This window comes from Oncorhynchus clarkii, chromosome 20, assembly GCF_045791955.1.
Source record: "Oncorhynchus clarkii lewisi isolate Uvic-CL-2024 chromosome 20, UVic_Ocla_1.0, whole genome shotgun sequence".
Classification (NCBI taxonomy): Eukaryota; Metazoa; Chordata; class Actinopteri; order Salmoniformes; family Salmonidae; genus Oncorhynchus; species Oncorhynchus clarkii.
The window spans coordinates 2,876,350-2,895,987 of record NC_092166.1 but is presented as its reverse complement, the minus strand read 5'-3'; the positions used below and the strand labels follow the sequence as shown (position 1 = coordinate 2,895,987).

At 46.5% G+C, this 19,638-nt stretch overlaps 1 protein-coding gene across 1 annotated transcript in view; it reads left to right on the top strand.

Annotated features, from left to right (window-relative positions):
* The first annotated feature begins 1,284 nt into the window (after window positions 1–1,284).
* The window catches only part of LOC139377210 (ubiquitin carboxyl-terminal hydrolase 33-like), a 76,872-nt gene continuing 58,518 nt past the window's right edge, over window positions 1,285–19,638 (top strand). Inside the window, exons 1-7 of the mRNA XM_071120210.1 lie at window positions 1,285–1,407; window positions 12,034–12,139; window positions 12,437–12,490; window positions 12,966–13,028; window positions 16,112–16,264; window positions 16,789–16,900; window positions 18,802–18,871. Coding sequence (XP_070976311.1) covers window positions 12,056–12,139; window positions 12,437–12,490; window positions 12,966–13,028; window positions 16,112–16,264; window positions 16,789–16,900; window positions 18,802–18,871 — 536 coding nt within the window. The 5' untranslated portion in view covers window positions 1,285–1,407; window positions 12,034–12,055. The remainder of the gene's footprint in view (window positions 1,408–12,033; window positions 12,140–12,436; window positions 12,491–12,965; window positions 13,029–16,111; window positions 16,265–16,788; window positions 16,901–18,801; window positions 18,872–19,638) is intronic.

Here is a 19,638-nt window from a genome sequence, read left to right as displayed (position 1 = left end):
GATGTCACAAAGTGATCATACAGAAACCCAGCCTAAAACCACAGCTTCGGGCTGGCACATTTTCAATCTGAGCAATCTGGAACAGCCTACTGTCACTCACAGATTCACAGACTAGCGGCAAATTAATCTGAACAAAGAAGAATCAGGAAATGAATGCCCCCGTCATTCCGTTTTGATCCAAAAACATTTGCCTCGGTGTGTGAATCTGGACCAGCAATAGGCAACTGTGTTTTTATAGAGGAGCCGGTAAGCAATTCCCCCCAAAATAGAAGTGCTGGTATGTCGTTCCTGACAGCTTCCACCCAAATCAAGCACTGGTATTAGCAATCCCTTCAGACATAGTGACTCAACCATTGGTGACTTGAACTCGACTCGGATTTAACCATAGGGATTCGTGACTCGACTCTTATTTAACCATAGGGATTCGTGACTCGACTCTTATTTAACCATAGGGATTCGTGACTCGACTCTTATTTAACCATAGGGATTCGTGACTCGACTCTTATTTAACCATAGGGATTCGTGACTCGACTCTTATTTAACCATAGGGATTCGTTACTCGACTCGGATTTAACCATACGGATTTGTGACTTGACTCGGACTCCAACACAGGGGACTTGACTCGGACTCAAGGTTTAGTGAGTCGACAGCAATACTGTCCTGAACATGTGAAAGTTGATTTGGTGTCTCTAAGTTGAACGGTTTGAGTTACTGTTGGTTAGGGGCCTGAGGTCTTCAGTAGGTAGCGATATAGAGATGGGCCTGAGAGATGAGGTCTTCAGTAGGTAGCGATATAGAGATGGGCCTGAGAGATGAGGTCTTCAGTAGGTAGCGATATAGAGATTGGCCTAAGAGATGTTTGCTGCTGGAGTCTATACCAGTAAATCTTCAATCAGTAAGGTCATGCCAGTGTTGCAAAGGGGTGATTTTCAAAATAAAAGTCAGGTGGAGCGCTTGGGAATCCGTTTCTGAAATACAAGGTGAAAAATAAAATCCACCTTTTCTTATTTGTTGTTTTTGGCATTAAAAAAAATAAATCGAAACAGGATTGTTACAGATAAAATTTTTTAAAAAAACCTGCAGATGTTAATTTGAAATCCAAGTAAATGTGTTTATTGGTCAGTAGGGGACGCTTTGGGCTGGGATTGTGCAGAATCAGATTGAGGTTATTCCACTGTTGACCGCCAGGTGGCGCAGCGACACCCGGTTCACACGCCACCGGAAAACGGCCGTTGTTGTGTCAAAAGGCGGATCTTCAACCTGGAAGTTTTTTTGGGTTACGGTCGAACGGGAACTGTGACATTTTCCAAAGCATTACCGTTTGAAATAATGTCACAGATACATATTTAATTGCCGTGTTTAACTTTCAGAATCAGTTCCTTTGAACTGTATCTTCATAAAGTGCAGGTAAGAACCAAGAGGTTATTTTCCGGGTTTGTTTCATGCTGCGAAAGAGAAGAAGAAGAAGTAGCTGTTTTATTAGAGTGACTAGCTAGCTAGCTAATGTTAGCATGACAGCTCAATCCATCTATTCTTGTCCCATCAATACAACTATTGTTTAGCTAGCACGATTTGATCCGAGAACTTTTCTTGATTCTCACACATCGGAATTGAATTGGACCCGAAAACATATTTAATATCGACCGGTTTAGCCTCTTGTCTAACTAGTTAATATCACAGGGGCCATCTGCCCGTTAGCCTCTTGTCTAACTAGTTAATATCTCAGGGGCCATCTATATGTTAGCCTCTTGACTAACTAGTTAATATCACAGGGGCCATCTGCCCGTTAGCCTCTTGTCTAACTAGTTAATATCACAGGGGCCATCTGCCCGTTAGCCTCTTGTCTAACTAGTTAATATCACAGGGACCATCTGCCCGTTAGCTTCTTGTCTAACTAGTTAATATCACAGGGACCATCTGCCCGTTAGCCTCTTGTCTAATTAATATCTCAGGGGCCATCTGCCCGTTAGCTTCTTGTCTAACTAGTTAATATCACAGGGGCCATCTGCCCGTTAGCCTCTTGTCTAACTAGTTAATATCACAGGGGCCATCTGCCCGTTAGCTTCTTGTCTAACTAGTTAATATCACAGGGACCATCTGCCCGTTAGCCTCTTGTCTAATTAATATCTCAGGGGCCATCTGCCCGTTAGCTTCTTGTCTAACTAGTTAATATCACAGGGGCCATCTGCCCGTTAGCTTCTTGTCTAACTAGTTAATATCACAGGGGCCATCTGCCCGTTAGCCTCTTGTCTAACTAGTTAATATCACAGGGGCCATCTGCCCGTTAGCTTCTTGTCTAACTAGTTAATATCACAGGGGCCATCTGCCCGTTAGCCTCTTGTCTAACTAGTTAATATCACAGGGGCCATCTGCCCGTTAGCTTCTTGTCTAACTAGTTAATATCACAGGGGCCATCTGCCCGTTAGCCTCTTGTCTAACTAGTTAATATCACAGGGGCCATCTGCCCGTTAGCCTCTTGTCTAACTAGTTAATATCACAGGGGCCATCTGCCCGTTAGCCTCTTGTCTAACTAGTTAATATCACAGGGGCCATCTGCCCGTTAGCCTCTTGTCTAACTAGTTAATATCACAGGGGCCATCTGTCTGTTAGCCTCTTGTCTAACTAGTTAATATCACAGGGGCCATCTGCCCGTTAGCCTCTTGTCTAACTAGTTAATATCTCAGGGGCCATCTGCCCGTTAGCCTCTTGTCTAACTAGTTAATATCACAGGGGCCATCTGCCCGTTAGCTTCTTGTCTAACTAGTTAATATCACAGGGCCATCTGCCCGTTAGCCTCTTGTCTAACTAGTTAATTTCACAGGGGCCATCTGCCCGTTAGCCTCTTGTCTAACTAGTTAATATCTCAGGGGCCATCTGCCCGTTAGCTTCTTGTCTAACTAGTTAATATCACAGGGGCCATCAGCCCGTTAGCTTCTTGTCTAACTAGTTAATATCACAGGGGCCATCTGCCCGTTAGCCTCTTGGCTAACTAGTTAATATCTCAGGGGCCATCTGCCCGTTAGCTTCTTGTCTAACTAGTTAATATCACAGGGGCCATCTGCCCGTTAGCTTCTTGTCTAACTAGTTAATATCACAGGGGCCATCTGCCCGTTAGCCTCTTGGCTAACTAGTTAATATCTCAGGGGCCATCTGCCCGTTAGCTTCTTGTCTAACTAGTTAATATCACAGGGACCATCTGCCCGTTAGCCTCTCGGCTAACTAGTTAATATCACAGGGGCCATCTGCCCGTTAGCCTCTTGTCTAACTAGTTAATATCACAGGGGCCATCTGCCCGTTAGCTTCTTGTCTAACTAGTTAATATCACAGGGGCCATCTGCCCGTTAGCTTCTTGGCAGTGAGTGTCGCACCGACTGATCTGCATGCGATGTCCGCCCCGTGGGCCTTTTTTGAAGATTGAATAGTAGCTTCCTTCACTAAATACATTACATCCACATTGTTAGTAACTGTTTTGACATGCTGGGGTTTGTTGGTAGCCAGCCCATTCATAGAAGATGAACTATAATCAAAGACAGTAAATGAGGTGTCGAAACTCTGTTCTTAGCGCCTGTTGAAGGTATCGTCTTGAGGTTTTGTTGAAGGATAATTACCTGATCTGGCCTCGTTGTTCATCAGTGCTCATTAAGAAATGTGAGTTGGGAGTTGTCTTGGTTAGATGTGAGGGTGTCTTAACAGAACATTATTACAAATCATTTTGTAGACCTCAACAAGCCCATGGTTAGATGTGAGGGTGTCTTAACAGAACATTATTACAAATCATTTTGTAGACCTCAACAAGCCCATGGTTAGATGTGGGGGTGTCTTAATCATTTTGTAGACCTCAACAAGCCCAAACAGATTTTGTTTCAATATGCTTTGCGTTGTAGTCACGACAGACAAAGATAATAGTTAAGTAAACTTTCCAATGCATGTTGTCAACCATCACATCCAGTACACGAAGACGGTAATTAACGTTTGGTTTCCGTTTCCTGTGTAACATCAATGTTGTTATCTGACTGTCCATTACATTAATTTGTTTTTAACATTTTTATGTACATTCACACAGTTTCAGGTGTTGAGGTCTGTGGATGGCCCTACCAGACCGTGTGTGGGGAGGGTTTATTTCATCAGGAGGGGCTTGACCTGACATGTCTGGGTCTTCTTGTTGAGGTGCAGCGTCCACCAATAAGGTTGTGTTCCGCACCCTGCTGGGTGTCAGCTGGTGCTCTGTTTACTGGCTCTGTGTGTGGAAATTCTTCCTCTCTTTCTCTGCTCTTCCTCAAAAGGTCTCCTGTTCCTCCTGAAGACATTTCCTTGTTCTGTCTTCACCTCGTAGGACCTTTGCTCCACAGGTCTGACTACTGTGGCCCTCTGCCACCACTGTTTCTGTCCTGTGAGTGGCTGGACTCTCACCCTGTCATCTCATTGCAGCTCTGTGAGATCCTCAGCAGAGGTGTCGTAGTACGTTGCCCGTCTCTGCTGTCTTTCTGTGAACTTCTCCAGCTGACAGTTTGTCATCACCGGCCTCAGCAGATTTTCACTCGTTAGCAGTAGTGTCTGTGTACGTCTTCCCATGAGCGCCATGGCAGGGCTGCTGTCTGTTCCTTGTGAAGGGTATCCCTGTGATCCAGCAGGGCCAGTTATGGATCAGAACCGGCTCTCTTTGCTTTTGCCATCAGTCTTTTGGCTGTTTTCACTGCCGATTCCACTTTCCCATTACTTTGCAGGTATCCTGGAGACAATGTTTTAAAGTCCCGAACCTTGCTGAAACTTTAACTCGTCTGAAGAGTACTGGGGACCATTGTCTGAGTACAGGATGTCACTTATCCCATAGCGTGCAAAGTATGTCTTCAGTTTTTGAATGACCGTTTTTGACTGTCAGGGCTCTGCTAGCTGCTCCTTCTCTGTCTGTGCATACCCTTTATCAGTCTCTGTCAGGGCTCTGCTAGCTGCTCCTTCTCTGTCTGTGCATACCCTTTATCAGTTTCTGTCAGGGCTCTGCTAGCTGCTCCTTCTCTGTCTGTGCATACCCTTTATCAGTTTCTGTCAGGGCTCTGCTAGCTGCTCCTTCTCTGTCTGTGCATACCCTTTATCAGTCTCTGTCAGGGCTCTGCTAGCTGCTCCTTCTCTGTCTTTGCATACCCTTTATCAGTCTCTGTCAGGGCTCTGCTAGCTGCTCCTTCTCTGTCTTTGCATACCCTTTATCAGTCTCTGTCAGGGCTCTGCTGGCGTATGCTATTGGTTGTCCTCCCTGCATCAAGGCTGCTCCTAACCCACTCTCTGAAGCATCACACTGTAGTACAAGCTGCTCTGTTGGGTTGTAGTATTTCAGCACAGGGGTCTGCAATGGTATCCCTGATTTTATTGATAGCCAGCTCCCACAGTGAGTCCTTGTGTGTTAGCTGATTTTATTGATAGCCAGCTCCCACAGTGAGTCCTTGTGTGTTAGCTGATTATATTGATAGCCAGCTCCCACAGTGAGTCCTTGTGTGTTAGCTGATTTTATTGATAGCCAGCTCCCACAGTGAGTCCTTGTGTGTTAGCTGATTTTATTGATAGCCAGCTCCCACAGTGAGTCCTTGTGTGTTAGCTGATTTTATTGATAGCCAGCTCCCACAGTGAGTCCTTGTGTGTTAGCTGTCGCAGTGGCTCACAGCGCTCCGTGGCGTAGCTGCAGAACTTGGCTAGGTAGGGACACCGTTCGTAAATTTATCATTCAGCACTTTTGCATACTCAGACTGAATTTACGAACACACCCGAAATGGTTACTTGCCTTTTTAAGACATGTAGCTAGCTAGCAAAACAATTAACGTAGCTAGGTAAACAACGTGTATGATCATACACGGCACGTAGCATTAGCTAACGCGCCAGCCAGCTAACATTATCTAGTTAAACAACAATGAACATAATGCCAAATCATGTCATTACTACCCTGCGTGAATCTGCTGAGAGCTAACCAACCAGGTTCAATGTTAGATAGCTGACATTAGGCTCTAACTAGTCAAGCAAACGGCTTTGGCATACAAATAATATCATACACCTAACGTTAGCTAAACTCAGTTCTTCACAATTCCTGACATTTAAGTAAAAATTCACATTCAAGTAAAAATGCCCTGTCTTAGGTCAGTTAGGATCACCACTTTATTTTATTTTAAGAATAATAGTAGAGAGAATGATTTATTTCAGCTTTTATTTCTTTCATCGCATTCCAAGTGGGTCAGAAGTTTACATACACTCCATTAGTATTTGGTAGCATTGCCTTTAAATTGTGTAACTTGGGTCAAACATTTCGGGTAGCCTTCCACAAGCTTCCCACAATAAGTCAGGTGAATTTTGGCCCATTCCTCCTGACAGAGCTGGTGTAACTGAGTCAGGTTTGTAGGCCACCTTGCTCACACACGCTTTTTCTGTTCTGCCCACAAATGTTCTATAGGATTGAGCTCAGGGCTTTGTGATGGCCACTCCAATACCTTGACTTTGTTGTCCTTAAGCCATTTTGCCACAACTTTGGAAGAATGCTTGGGTTCATTGTCCATTTGGAAGGCCCATTTGTGACCAAGCTTTAACTTCCTGCCTGATGTCTTGATGTTGCTTCAATATATCCATATAATTTTATTTCCTCATGATGCCATCTATTTTGTGAAGTGCACCAGTCTCTCCTGCAGCAAAGCACCCCCACAACATGATGCTGCCACCCCCGTGCTTCACGGTTGGGATGGTGTTCTTCGGCTTGCAAGCCTCCCCCTTTTTCCTCCAAACACAACAATGGTCATTATGACCAAACAGTTATATTTTTGTTTCCTCAGACCAGAGGACATTTCTCCAAAAAGTACGATCTTTGTCCCCATGTGCAGTTGCAAACCGTAGTCTGTCATTTTTATGGCGGTTTTGGAGCAGTGGCTTCTTCCTTGCTGAGTGGCCTTTCAGGTTGTGTTGATATAGGACTTGTTTTACTGTGGATTTAGATACTTTTGTACCGGTTTCCTCCAGCATCTTCACAAGGTCCTTTGCTGTTGTTCTGGGATTGATTTGCACTTTTCTCACCAAAGTACGTTCATCTCTAGGAGACAGAACGCATCTCCTTCCTGAGCGGTATGACGGCTGTGTGGTCCCATGGTGTTTATTCTTGCGTACTATTGTTTGTACAGATGAACGTGGTACCTTCAGGCATTTGGAAATTGCTCCCAAGGATGAACCAGACGTGTGAAGGTCTACAATTTTTTTCTGAGGTCTTGGTTGATTTCTTTTGATTTTCCCATGATGTCAAGCAAAGAGGCACTGAGTTTGAAGGTAGGCCTTGAAATACATCCACAGGTACACCACCAATTAACTCAAATGTTGTCAATTAGCCTTTCAGCAGCTTCTAAAGCTATGACATCATTTTCTTGAATTTTCCAAGGTGTTTAAAGGCACAGTCAACTTAGTGTAGTAAACGTCTGACCCATCGGAATAAGTGAAATAATCTGTCTGTAAACAATTGTTGGAAAAATTACTTGTGTCATGCACAAAGTAGATGTCCTGACCGACTTGCCAAAACTATAGTTTGTGAACAAGACATTTGTGGAGTGGTTGAAAAACGAGTTTTAATGACTCTAACCTAAGTGTATGTAAACTTCCGACTTCAACAGTATCTGTAACCTAGAGTACAACCAGTGGGTCTGTCTCCTCTATACCACCCACCTGGTAGTCTGGTGGATGGGACGACCAGCACTCTGTAACCTAGAGGGCAACCAGTGGGTCCATCTCCTCTACACCACCCACCTGGTAGTCTGGTGGATGGGACGACCAGCACTCTGTAACCTAGAGTACAACCAGTGGGTCCATCTCCTCTACACCACCCACCTGGTAGTCTGGTGGATGGGACGACCAGCACTCTGTAACCTAGAGGGAAACCAGTGGGTCCATCTCCTCTACACCACCCACCTGGTAGTCTGGTGGATGGGACGACCAGCACTCTGTAACCTAGAGGGCAACCAGTGGGTCCATCTCCTCTACACCACCCACCTGGTAGTCTGGTGGATGGGACGACCAGCACTCTGTAACCTAGAGTACAACCAGTGGGTCCATCTCCTCTACACCACCCACCTGGTAGTCTGGTGGATGGGACGACCAGCACTCTGTAACCTAGAGGGCAACCAGTGGGTCCATCTCCTCTACACCACCCACCTGGTAGTCTGGTGGATGGGACGACCAGCACTCTGTAACCTAGAGTACAACCAGTGGGTCCATCTCCTCTACACCACCCACCTGGTAGTCTGGTGGATGGGACGACCAGCACTCTGTAACCTAGAGGGAAACCAGTGGGTCCATCTCCTCTACACCACCCACCTGGTAGTCTGGTGGATGGGACGACCAGCACTCTGTAACCTAGAGGGCAACCAGTGGGTCCATCTCCTCTACACCACCCACCTGGTAGTCTGGTGGATGGGACGACCAGCACTCTGTAACCTAGAGTACAACCAGTGGGTCCATCTCCTCTACACCACCCACCTGGTAGTCTGGTGGATGGGACGACCAGCACTCTGTAACCTAGAGGGCAACCAGTGGGTCCATCTCCTCTATACCACCCACCTGGTAGTCTGGTGGATGGGACGACCAGCACTCTGTAACCTAGAGGGCAACCAGTGGGTCCATCTCCTCTATACCACACACCTGGTAGTGTGGTGGATGGGACTACCAGCTCTCTGTAACCTAGAGGGCAACCAGTGGGTCCATCTCCTCTATACCATGTTTCTTGTAGAATAACAATGTCTGTATTTCTGGGTTTCTGCTTTTCAGGCCAAAGTCAGATCACCTATAAAGGGTGTGGCCAGGGTTTGTTTGAAGGGGTCTAGGTTGGTGGGGATGTGGTCTGGTCCTTTTGGTGCAGGTCCTCTGGGCCGGGTGTCTCGCTGGTCTGGGCCGGGCGTCTCGCTGGTCTGGGCCGGGTGTCTCGCTGGTCTGGGCCGGGCGTCTCGCTGGTCTGGGCCGGGCGTCTCGCTGGTCTGTTCCTCCTGTGTGAGGTGTTGGGACTACGGTTGAGGGTGACGTCCTTCAGGGTCCTGGCGAAGGTGGGGACTGTTGTCTTGTAGAGGTGGATTTGTTTTGTACTTGTGCGTATGAAATTAGCTCCAATTCTTCTCTGACTGAACCAGTAATGAATGAATGAGTTTTGTTTTGCTTTGTTATGTTCTGTCTGTCTCTGTCTGTCTGAGAGAGAAGGACCCCATATGACAGACACCCCCTAGTCTAAGGATATGCTGTACCGTAGGGATTGGTGCACATCGATTCAGCCCTCGTCTAAGGATATGCTGTACCGTAGGGATTGGTGCACATCGATTCAGCCCTCGTCTAAGGATATGCTGTACCGTAGGGATTGGTGCACATCGATTCACTGGAGTATTGCTTCTTCTATACCTTGGCCTCAATCTTATTTTTTAACTGTTCAGCCAAAATATTTTCAGCACATTATTTCATTTCCATGATTGATCAAAACTAATATGCTCATATGATGATATGTGTATTTTGGACTGCCTCTTTAGAGGCAACTAGTCAGACAACTAGTCAGAGATTAAGGTTGTCAGGCCTCTAGCCCCTTTAGTACTAACGGGAGATCATAGGGCCACGGATAATATCTCTCTCTGAGAGATGAGAAGAGGAAGTTGTTTTGGGTTGCTTACTATGCGGTACGACGTACACAGAGCAGACCTGGAAAAACCAGTTATGCTGTCTGGAGCCTCCGGTTCCTACGCTGACAAGCAGACGGACAGCTTGGTGTTTGACAGGCAGGTTGGTGTTTGACAGGCAGGCAGACGGACAGCTTGGAGTTTGACAGGCAGGCAGACAGACAGCTTGGAGTTTGACAGGCAGGCAGACAGACAGCTTGGAGTTTGACAGGCAGGTTGGTGTTTGACAGGCAGGCAGACGGACAGCTTGGAGTTTGACAGGCAGGTTGGTGTTTGACAGGCAGGTTGGTGTTTGACAGGCAGGTTGGTGTTTGACAGGCAGGCAGACGGACAGCTTGGAGTTTGACAGGCAGGCAGACAGACAGCTTGGAGTTTGACAGGCAGGCAGACGGACAGCTTGGAGTTTGACAGGCAGGTTGGTGTTTGACAGGCAGGCAGACGGACAGCTTGGAGTTTGACAGGCAGGCAGACAGACAGCTTGGAGTTTGACAGGCAGGCAGACGGACAGCTTGGTGTTTGACAGACAGGTTGGTGTTTGACAGGCAGGCAGACGGACAGCTTGGTGTTTGACAGGCAGGCAGACAGACAGCTTGGAGTTTGACAGGCAGGTTGGTGTTTGACAGGCAGGCAGACGGACAGCTTGGAGTTTGACAGGCAGGCAGACAGACAGCTTGGAGTTTGACAGGCAGGCAGACGGACAGCTTGGAGTTTGACAGGCAGGCAGACAGACAGCTTGGTGTTTGACAGGCAGGCAGACAGACAGCTTGGAGTTTGACAGGCAGGCAGACAGACAGCTTGGAGTTTGACAGGCAGGCAGACGGACAGCTTGGAGTTTGACAGGCAGGCAGACGGACAGCTTGGTGTTTGACAGGCAGGTAGACAGACAGCTTGGTGTTTGACAGGCAGGTAGACAGACAGCTTGGTGTTTGACAGGCAGGTAGACAGACAGCTTGGTGTTTGACAGGCAGGCAGACAGACAGCTTGGTGTTTGACAGGCAGGCAGACGGACAGCTTGGAGTTTGACAGGCAGGTTGGTGTTTGACAGGCAGGTTGGTGTTTGACAGGCAGGTTGGTGTTTGACAGGCAGGCAGACGGACAGCTTGGAGTTTGACAGGCAGGCAGACAGACAGCTTGGTGTTTGACAGGCAGGCAGACGGACAGCTTGGAGTTTGACTGGCAGGCAGACGGACAGCTTGGAGTTTGACAGGCAGGTTGGTGTTTGACAGGCAGGTTGGTGTTTGACAGGCAGGTTGGTGTTTGACAGGCAGGCAGACGGACAGCTTGGAGTTTGACAGGCAGGCAGACAGACAGCTTGGAGTTTGACAGGCAGGCAGACGGACAGCTTGGTGTTTGACAGGCAGGCAGACAGACAGCTTGGAGTTTGACAGGCAGGTTGGTGTTTGACAGGCAGGCAGACGGACAGCTTGGAGTTTGACAGGCAGGCAGACAGACAGCTTGGAGTTTAACAGACAGGTTGGTGTTTGACAGGCAGGCAGACGGACAGCTTGGAGTTTGACAGGCAGGCAGACAGACAGCTTGGAGTTTGACAGGCAGGCAGACAGACAGCTTGGAGTTTGACAGGCAGGCAGACGGACAGCTTGGAGTTTGACAGGCAGGCAGACGGACAGCTTGGAGTTTGACAGGCAGGCAGACGGACAGCTTGGAGTTTGACAGGCAGGCAGACGGACAGCTTGGTGTTTGACAGGCAGGCAGACAGACAGCTTGGTGTTTGACAGGCAGGTAGACAGACAGCTTGGTGTTTGACAGGCAGGTAGACAGACAGCTTGGTGTTTGACAGGCAGGCAGACGGACAGCTTGGAGTTTGACAGGCAGGCAGACGGACAGCTTGGTGTTTGACAGGCAGGCAGACGGACAGCTTGGTGTTTGACAGGCAGGTAGACAGACAGCTTGGTGTTTGACAGGCAGGTAGACAGACAGCTTGGTGTTTGACAGGCAGGCAGACAGACAGCTTGGTGTTTGACAGGCAGGCAGACAGACAGCTTGGAGTTTGACAGACAGCTTGGTGTTTGACAGGCAGGCAGACAGACAGCTTGGTGTTTGACAGGCAGGCAGACAGACAGCTTGGTGTTTGACAGGCAGGTAGGCAGACAGACAGCTTGGTGTTTGACAGGCAGGCAGGCAGACAGACAGCTTGGTGTTTGACAGGCAGGTAGGCAGACAGACAGCTTGGTGTTTGCCTGGTTCATTAACAGTATTTGAGGTTTCCTGTTGTGGTCCAAGCTGGTTTAGGAGGACATGAACGATAGTGGATTGTCTATTGTTGTCCACATCGACACTCTTTTTCTTGTTGATGTCACTGTTGCTTGAATGCCCATGACTGTGTGTTTACCTCTCTCTTCCCCCCACTCAGACAGGTGAGGTGCAGGTGAGTGATGCCTCTGTGTTCTAGCAGTGACTGTCCCCATCTACAGTGTGTTGGAGAGATCACCAAGGAAGAGCTCATCCTCAAGTCTCATGTGAGTACACCTGTCCTGACGTTAACTAGGCTAGCTAAACTATCTTTATCATTATCTAATAGACGTTAACTAGGTTAGCTAAACTATCATTATCTAATAGCATTCGCTGAAATAGAAACAATGATTAACTGTCCAAGGCCTGGATGTTTTCCAAGAAATGAGGATGTTGTCATTGGAGAAGGCCTTGCTCTATCATGTTACCGTTTATTAGCTGCTGTCTGTCTGGGATTATTACGTTGTCTCACCGGTCTGGCCTGGTCACTGGAGCTAGTTGGGTATGTTTGTTTGTGTTTCAAGGGCCAGTGCCAAGACTGCAAAGTTGGAGGACCGAATCTGTGGGCGTGTCTGGAGGTGAGTGAAAAGTTGGAACTCGTTGGGACTTTTATTTGTAATGTTTTGGAACTCGTTGGGACTTTTATTTGTAATGTTTTGGAACTCGTTGGGACTTTTATTTGTAATGTTTTGGAACTCTTTGGGACTTTTATTTGTAATGTTTTGGAACTCTTTGGGACTTTTATTTGTAATGTTTTGGAACTCGTTGGGACTTTTATTTGTAATGTTTTGGAACTCTTTGGGACTTTTATTTGTAATGTTTTGGAACTCTTTGGGACTTTTATTTGTAATGTTTTGGAACTCTTTGGGACTTTTATTTGTAATGTTTTGGAACTCGTTGGGACTTTTATTTGTAATGTTTTGGAACTCGTTGGGACTTTTATTTGTAATGTTTTGGAACTCTTTGGGACTTTTATTTAGAAAGTTGTGATTTACCATTTTGGTCTCATGCAAATTGACGGTTGTATAAATCCATTGTTTTCTGTGTTTGTAGAACGGCTGTGTGTATGTGGGCTGTGGAGAATCTCACACTGACCACAGCACCATCCACTCACAGGTGAGTGACCCTTGACCTCCACAACTCCCACATATAGCTACAGGATTAGAGCAGTACAACGGGATGAGTAACCCCTGACCTTTACACTTCCCACACACACCTACAGGACTAGATCAATATTCAGGATGGTTCAGGAGACACCTACAGGACTAGATCAATATTCAGGATGGTTCAGGAGACACCTACAGGACTAGATCAATATTCAGGATGGTTCAGGAGACACCTACAGGACTAGATCAATATTCAGGATGGTTCAGGAGACACCTACAGGACTAGATCAATATTCAGGATGGTTCAGGAGACACCTACAGGACTAGATCAATATTCAGGATGGTTCAGGAGACACCTACAGGACTAGATCAATATTCAGGATGGTTCAGGAGACACCTACAGGACTAGATCAATATTCAGGATGGTTCAGGAGACCGCTACAGGACTAGATCAATATTCAGGATGGTTCAGGAGACACCTACAGGACTAGATCAATATTCAGGATGGTTCAGGAGACACCTACAGGACTAGATCAATATTCAGGATGGTTCAGGAGACACCTACAGGACTAGATCAATATTCAGGATGGTTCAGGAGACACCTACAGGACTAGATCAATATTCAGGATGGTTCAGGAGACACCTACAGGACTAGATCAATATTCAGGATGGTTCAGGAGACCGCTACAGGACTAGATCAATATTCAGGATGGTTCAGGAGACACCTACAGGACTAGATCAATATTCAGGATGGTTCAGGAGACACCTACAGAACTAGATCAATATTCAGGATGGTTCAGGAGACACCTACAGGACTAGATCAATATTCAGGATGGTTCAGGAGACACCTACAGGACTAGATCAATATTCAGGATGGTTCAGGAGACACCTACAGGACTAGATCAATATTCAGGATGGTTCAGGAGACACCTACAGGACTAGATCAATATTCAGGATGGTTCAGGAGACACCTACAGGACTAGATCAATATTCAGGATGGTTCAGGAGACACCTACAGAACTAGATCAATATTCAGGATGGTTCAGGAGACACCTACAGGACTAGATCAATATTCAGGATGGTTCAGAAGATAATGAGAAAAGAGGTGTGATGGGGGAAGAAAGAATGAAGTGTGAAGGGGCAAAAGTGGGAAGTGTTGGAGAGTGAGTGATTAGGGAAGAAACAATAAGGGATGTTGGAGGAGACTAGAGTCCCAGTTCCTAGAGCGGTGAAAGGGATGTTGGAGGAGACGAGAGTCCCAGTTCCTAGAGAGGTGAAAGGGATGTTGGAAGAGACGAGAGTCCCAGTTCCTAGAGAGGTGAAAGGGAGGTTGGAGGAGACGAGAGTCCCAGTTCCTAGAGAGGTGAAAGGGATGTTGGAAGAGACGAGAGTCCCAGTTCCTAGAGAGGTGAAAGGGAGGTTGGAGGAGACGAGTCCCAGTTCCTAGAGAGGTGAAAGGGATGTTGGAGGAGACGAGAGTCCCAGTTCCTAGAGAGGTGAAAGGGATGTTGGAAGAGACGAGAGTCCCAGTTCCTAGAGAGGTGAAAGGGATGTTGGAGGAGACGAGAGTCCCAGTTCCTAGAGAGGTGAAAGGGAGGTTGGAGGAGACGAGAGTCCCAGTTCCTAGAGAGGTGAAAGGGAGGTTGGAGGAGACGAGAGTCCCAGTTCCTAGAGAGGTGAAAGGGATGTTGGAAGAGACGAGAGTCCCAGTTCCTAGAGAGGTGAAAGGGAGGTTGGAGGAGACGAGTCCCAGTTCCTAGAGAGGTGAAAGGGATGTTGGAGGAGACGAGAGTCCCAGTTCCTAGAGAGGTGAAAGGGATGTTGGAAGAGACGAGAGTCCCAGTTCCTAGAGAGGTGAAAGGGATGTTGGAGGAGACGAGAGTCCCAGTTCCTAGAGAGGTGAAAGGGATGTTGGAAGAGACGAGAGTCCCAGTTCCTAGAGAGGTGAAAGGGATGTTGGAGGAGACGAGAGTCCCAGTTCCTAGAGAGGTGAAAGGGATGTTGGAAGAGACGAGAGTCCCAGTTCCTAGAGAGGTGAAAGGGATGTTGGAAGAGACGAGAGTCCCAGTTCCTAGAGAGGTGAAAGGGATGTTGGAGGAGACGAGAGTCCCAGTTCCTATTGCAGCACATGAGTGTACAAAACATTATAAACATTAGGATTGTTAATCCTTGAGACATGGATTGTGTATTTGTTTCATTCAGAGGGTGAATGGGCAAGACAAAATATTTTCAACCTTTTCAAGGGGGTATGGTAGTACGTGGCAGTTGCACCGGTTTGTGTCAAGAACTGCAACACTGCTGGGTTTTTACGCTCAACAGTGTTCGAAATGAGGATTTCCTGTTTAGTCTCTAACCTCGCAGAAGGATTTTCAGGTCTAGTCTCTACCCTCGCAGAAGGATTTTCAGGTCTAGTCTCTACCCCCGCAGAAGGATTTTCCTGTCTAGTCTCTACCCTCGCAGTAGGATTTTCAGGTCTAGTCTCTACCCTCGCAGAAGCCAAAGCCCCTCCCCGGTCCATGTGGTCACACACACGTTAGGCACTCCTGTCAAAGAAGTTTAAGCACCGCCTTCTCCCAATCCTGATAGGTCCAAATAGCCAGTGAGAAAACCCCCAAAACCTCCTCCAGGGATGGCAGGTGTCCTAGTGGTTAGCGCATTAGACCAGTAACTGAAAGGTTGCTAGATATAATCCCCTGAGCTGACAAGGTAAAAATCTGTCGTTCTTCCGCTGAACAAGGCAGTTAACTCACTCATCCCGTTCAGTCCTGACAGATTCTGTCTACACACTGAAGCTCTGCTCCTTAGGGGTGGGTGTTGTCATCCTTGCCCCTCTCTACCAACAGTAATGCAGACACATGAATAATGTACCTGTCTGACCTGTCTGTCTGTCTGACCTGGTGTCTGACCTGGTGTCTGACCTGGTGTCTGACCTGTCTTTCTGACCTGGCTGTCTGACCTGGCTGTCTGACCTGGCTGTCTGTCAACAACAACAATATACTGTATTTGTTTATTTGCTTATACCACCTTTAAACATTCTATTACACCTTAGAAATATCTAGAAACATTAACATGTTTATAACCCCTCTATAACAGGAGACTGGGCACAACCTGACAGTGAACCTGACCACTCTGAGGGTGTGGTGTTATGCCTGTGGGAAAGAGGTGTTCCTGGAGCGTAAACTGGGCCCTCACTGCCCTGTCCCCAGCACCAAGAACCTCACATCACCTCTCACCAACAACACACAGGTAATGCTATGCTCTGAAACCAACGTTGGTTGTTTGATTGGTTGGTTGATATGCCGATTGGTTGGTAGATTTATTTATTGTTCGGTTGATTGATTGATACATTCATTGATGCAGTCATTGAGTAATTGATAGATCGATCCCTGAATTCATTGTGATTGTTTGATTGATACCTAGATTGATTGATACCTGAATTGATTGATAGATTGACTGATACCTTGATTGGTTGACTAATTAATGACTGAATCTCAAATCACTAAGTTCCCTCATTATTGAAACCGTTGTCTAGCTAAAGCCACAACCCCGACCAAATCAACCTATAACAGTGTACAGATTCAGTCATTGTTGTTAATAATTTCACATTCTTTGAGACCATGTTTAAAGTCCATAATCATTCAGTTGTGTAACGTTGTTTTCTTTCTCTACGTAAAATGCAGCCAAAGCAGGTGGTTCCACTGTTGTCGCCTCTGTGATAGGTCACTGTGTTTCGACGCTTAGGGTTCTAATGGGGTTCTTCTGTCCCCCAGGAGGGTAGCAGGGTGTTGGGCCGCTCCACCTCTCTGAGACTGCCCCCTACTGGTGGCTGTGAAGACCTGGGCATGGAGACGGAGGAGGAGGAGGAGGAGCTCCGCCCCAGAGGTAACAGCATCATGTTGAAGCCCTGTGTTTACACAATGTGACATGTCTGCATTCTTACCTTTTTATTTTTATTTAAAGCTGCAATATGTCCATATTTGGGCGACCCTGGCCAAATTCACATAGAAATGTGTGTTATAGATCTGCCATTCTCATTGAAAGCCAGTCTAAGAAGCGGTAGATCTGTTCTATGTGTTTTAATTCTATGCTTCCCGTTCTTAAATTTAATTTGAGTCTTTTATCTTCGTTGTTTTTTTTTTTTTACACCAGCTTCTAACAGCTGAAAAGACGATATTTTTTGGTTCTGGAAATTGTATTTCTCAACGGTTTAGATGGTACAATGATTCTCTACACTATACTTGCTTGTTTTTTGTCACATAAACTGAAATTAGGTAAACTATTAGAATTTGAACAACCAGGAGAAGGCGGAGCCATGTCTGCATGGTGCAGCAGTTTCGTTAAACTTGTCCAGCGTCATCTTAATTTCAATCAAATCAAATCAAATGTATTTATAAAGCTCTTCTTACATCAGCTGATATCTCAAAGTGCTGTACAGAAACCCAGCCTAAAACCCCACAACAGCAAGCAATGCAGGAGTATAAGCACATTTCTGACCAGGGCTTTAAAATACAGGATGAAATCACACATGATATGACTAATATCACTGTTAAACTGAGTGCCGCTAGACCGTAGTTCCCAAGTCTCTCAGCTGATCTCCTCCACCTTGTGCTTTAATCAAGCTCCTAGGAGTTGAACAATGACTAATGAATTGAGGCTAGTAGCTGTCAAGGTGATGGGGTGGCATTCAGGATAAATCTGTGTGTGGTTAGTGTGTGTCTCAGGGTGTGTGTGTGTGTGTGGTTAGTGTGTATCTCAGGATAGATGTGTGTGTGGTTAGTGTGTATCTCAGGATAGGTGTGTGTGTGGTTAGTGTGTGTCTCAGGATAGATGTGTGTGTGGTTAGTGTGTGTCTCAGGATAGATGTGTGTGTGGTTAGTGTGTATCTCAGGATAGATGTGTGTGTGGTTAGTGTGTATCTCAGGATAGATGTGTGTGTGGTTAGTGTGTATCTCAGGATAGATGTGTGTGTGTGTGGTTAGTGTGTATCTCAGGATAGATGTGTGTGTGGTTAGTGTGTATCTCAGGATAGATGTGTGTGTGTGTGTGGTTAGTGTGTATCTCAGGATAGATGTGTGTGTGGTTAGTGTGTGTCTCAGGATAGATGTGTGTGTGTGTGGTTAGTGTGTATCTCAGGATAATGTGTGTGTGTGTGTGTGGTTAGTGTGTATCTCAGGATAGATGTGTGTGTGGTTAGTGTGTATCTCAGGATAGATGTGTGTGTGTGTGTGGTTAGTGTGTATCTCAGGATAGATGTGTGTGTGGTTAGTGTGTATCTCAGGATAGGTGTGTGTGTGTGTGTGTGTGTGTGTGTGTGTGGTTAGTGTGTATCTCAGGATAGATGTGTGTGTGGTTAGTGTGTATCTTAGGATAGATGTGTGTGTGGTTAGTGTGTATCTCAGGATAGATGTGTGTGTGTGGGGTTAGTGTGTATCTCAGGATAGGTGTGTGTGTGTGTGTGGTTAGTGTGTATCTCAGGATAGGTGTGTGTGTTTGTGTGGTTAGTGTGTATCTCAGGATAGATGTGTGTGTGGTTAGTGTGTGTCTCAGGATAGGTGTGTGTGTTTGTGTGTGTGTGTGGTTAGTGTGTATCTCAGGATAGATGTGTGTGTGTGTGTGTGTGTGTGGTTAGTGTGTATCTCAGGATAGATGTGTGTGTGTGTGTGTGTGGTTAGTGTGTGTCTCAGGATAGATGTGTGTGTGGTTAGTGTGTATCTCAGGATAGGTGTGTGTGTGTGTGTGTGTGGTTAGTGTGTATCTCAGGATAGATGTGTGTCTCTCTCCAGGTCTGACGGGACTGAAGAACATAGGAAACACCTGCTTTATGAACGCAGCCCTGCAGGCCCTCTCTAACTGGTGAGAACCTATACCAAACCCCTATCTAACCTTTCACCCTGACCCCAGCCCTGCAGGCCCTCTAACTGGTGAGAACCTATACCAAACCCCTCTCTAACCTTTCACCCTGACCCCAGCCCTGCAGGCCCTCTAACTGGTGAGAACCTATACCAAACCCCTATCTAACCTTTCACCCTGACCCCAGCCCTGCAGGCCCTCTCTAACTGGTGAGAACCTATACCAAACCCCTATCTAACCTTTCACCCTGACCCCAGCTCTGCAGGCCCTCTCTAACTGGTGAGAGCTGGTTGATGTCAACCACCTTCCTAACCTCTGGCCCTCCAGCCCATTAAATGGAGAGGTAGAGACACAGAAAGAAAGAGGTGGAATGGGTTCACACTCATGGAATGTTGCATAAAGCTTACTTCATTAATCAGTGTTTTACTGCATCAGGGATTGTGTACACAGACGTTTCGGCTTTACCAGCCTTCAGAGTGGAGGTACAATTTACTTTAATTCAAAACAGAATTCATAAAGAACTACAGATGAGCAGCAGGTGCTTCTAATCAGGGTTACCATAACAACAGATGAGCAGCAGGTGCTTCTAATCAGGGTTACCATAACAACAGATGAACAGCAGGTGCTTCTAATCAGTTTTACCATAACAGATGAGCAGCAGGTGCTTCTAATCAGGGTTAGAAGCACCCGGACACCTGGCCAGATGAAACCCCAAAACTTGAACAGAGACCAGTTACTTCATAAATCCCAACCCAAACAGAGACCAGTTA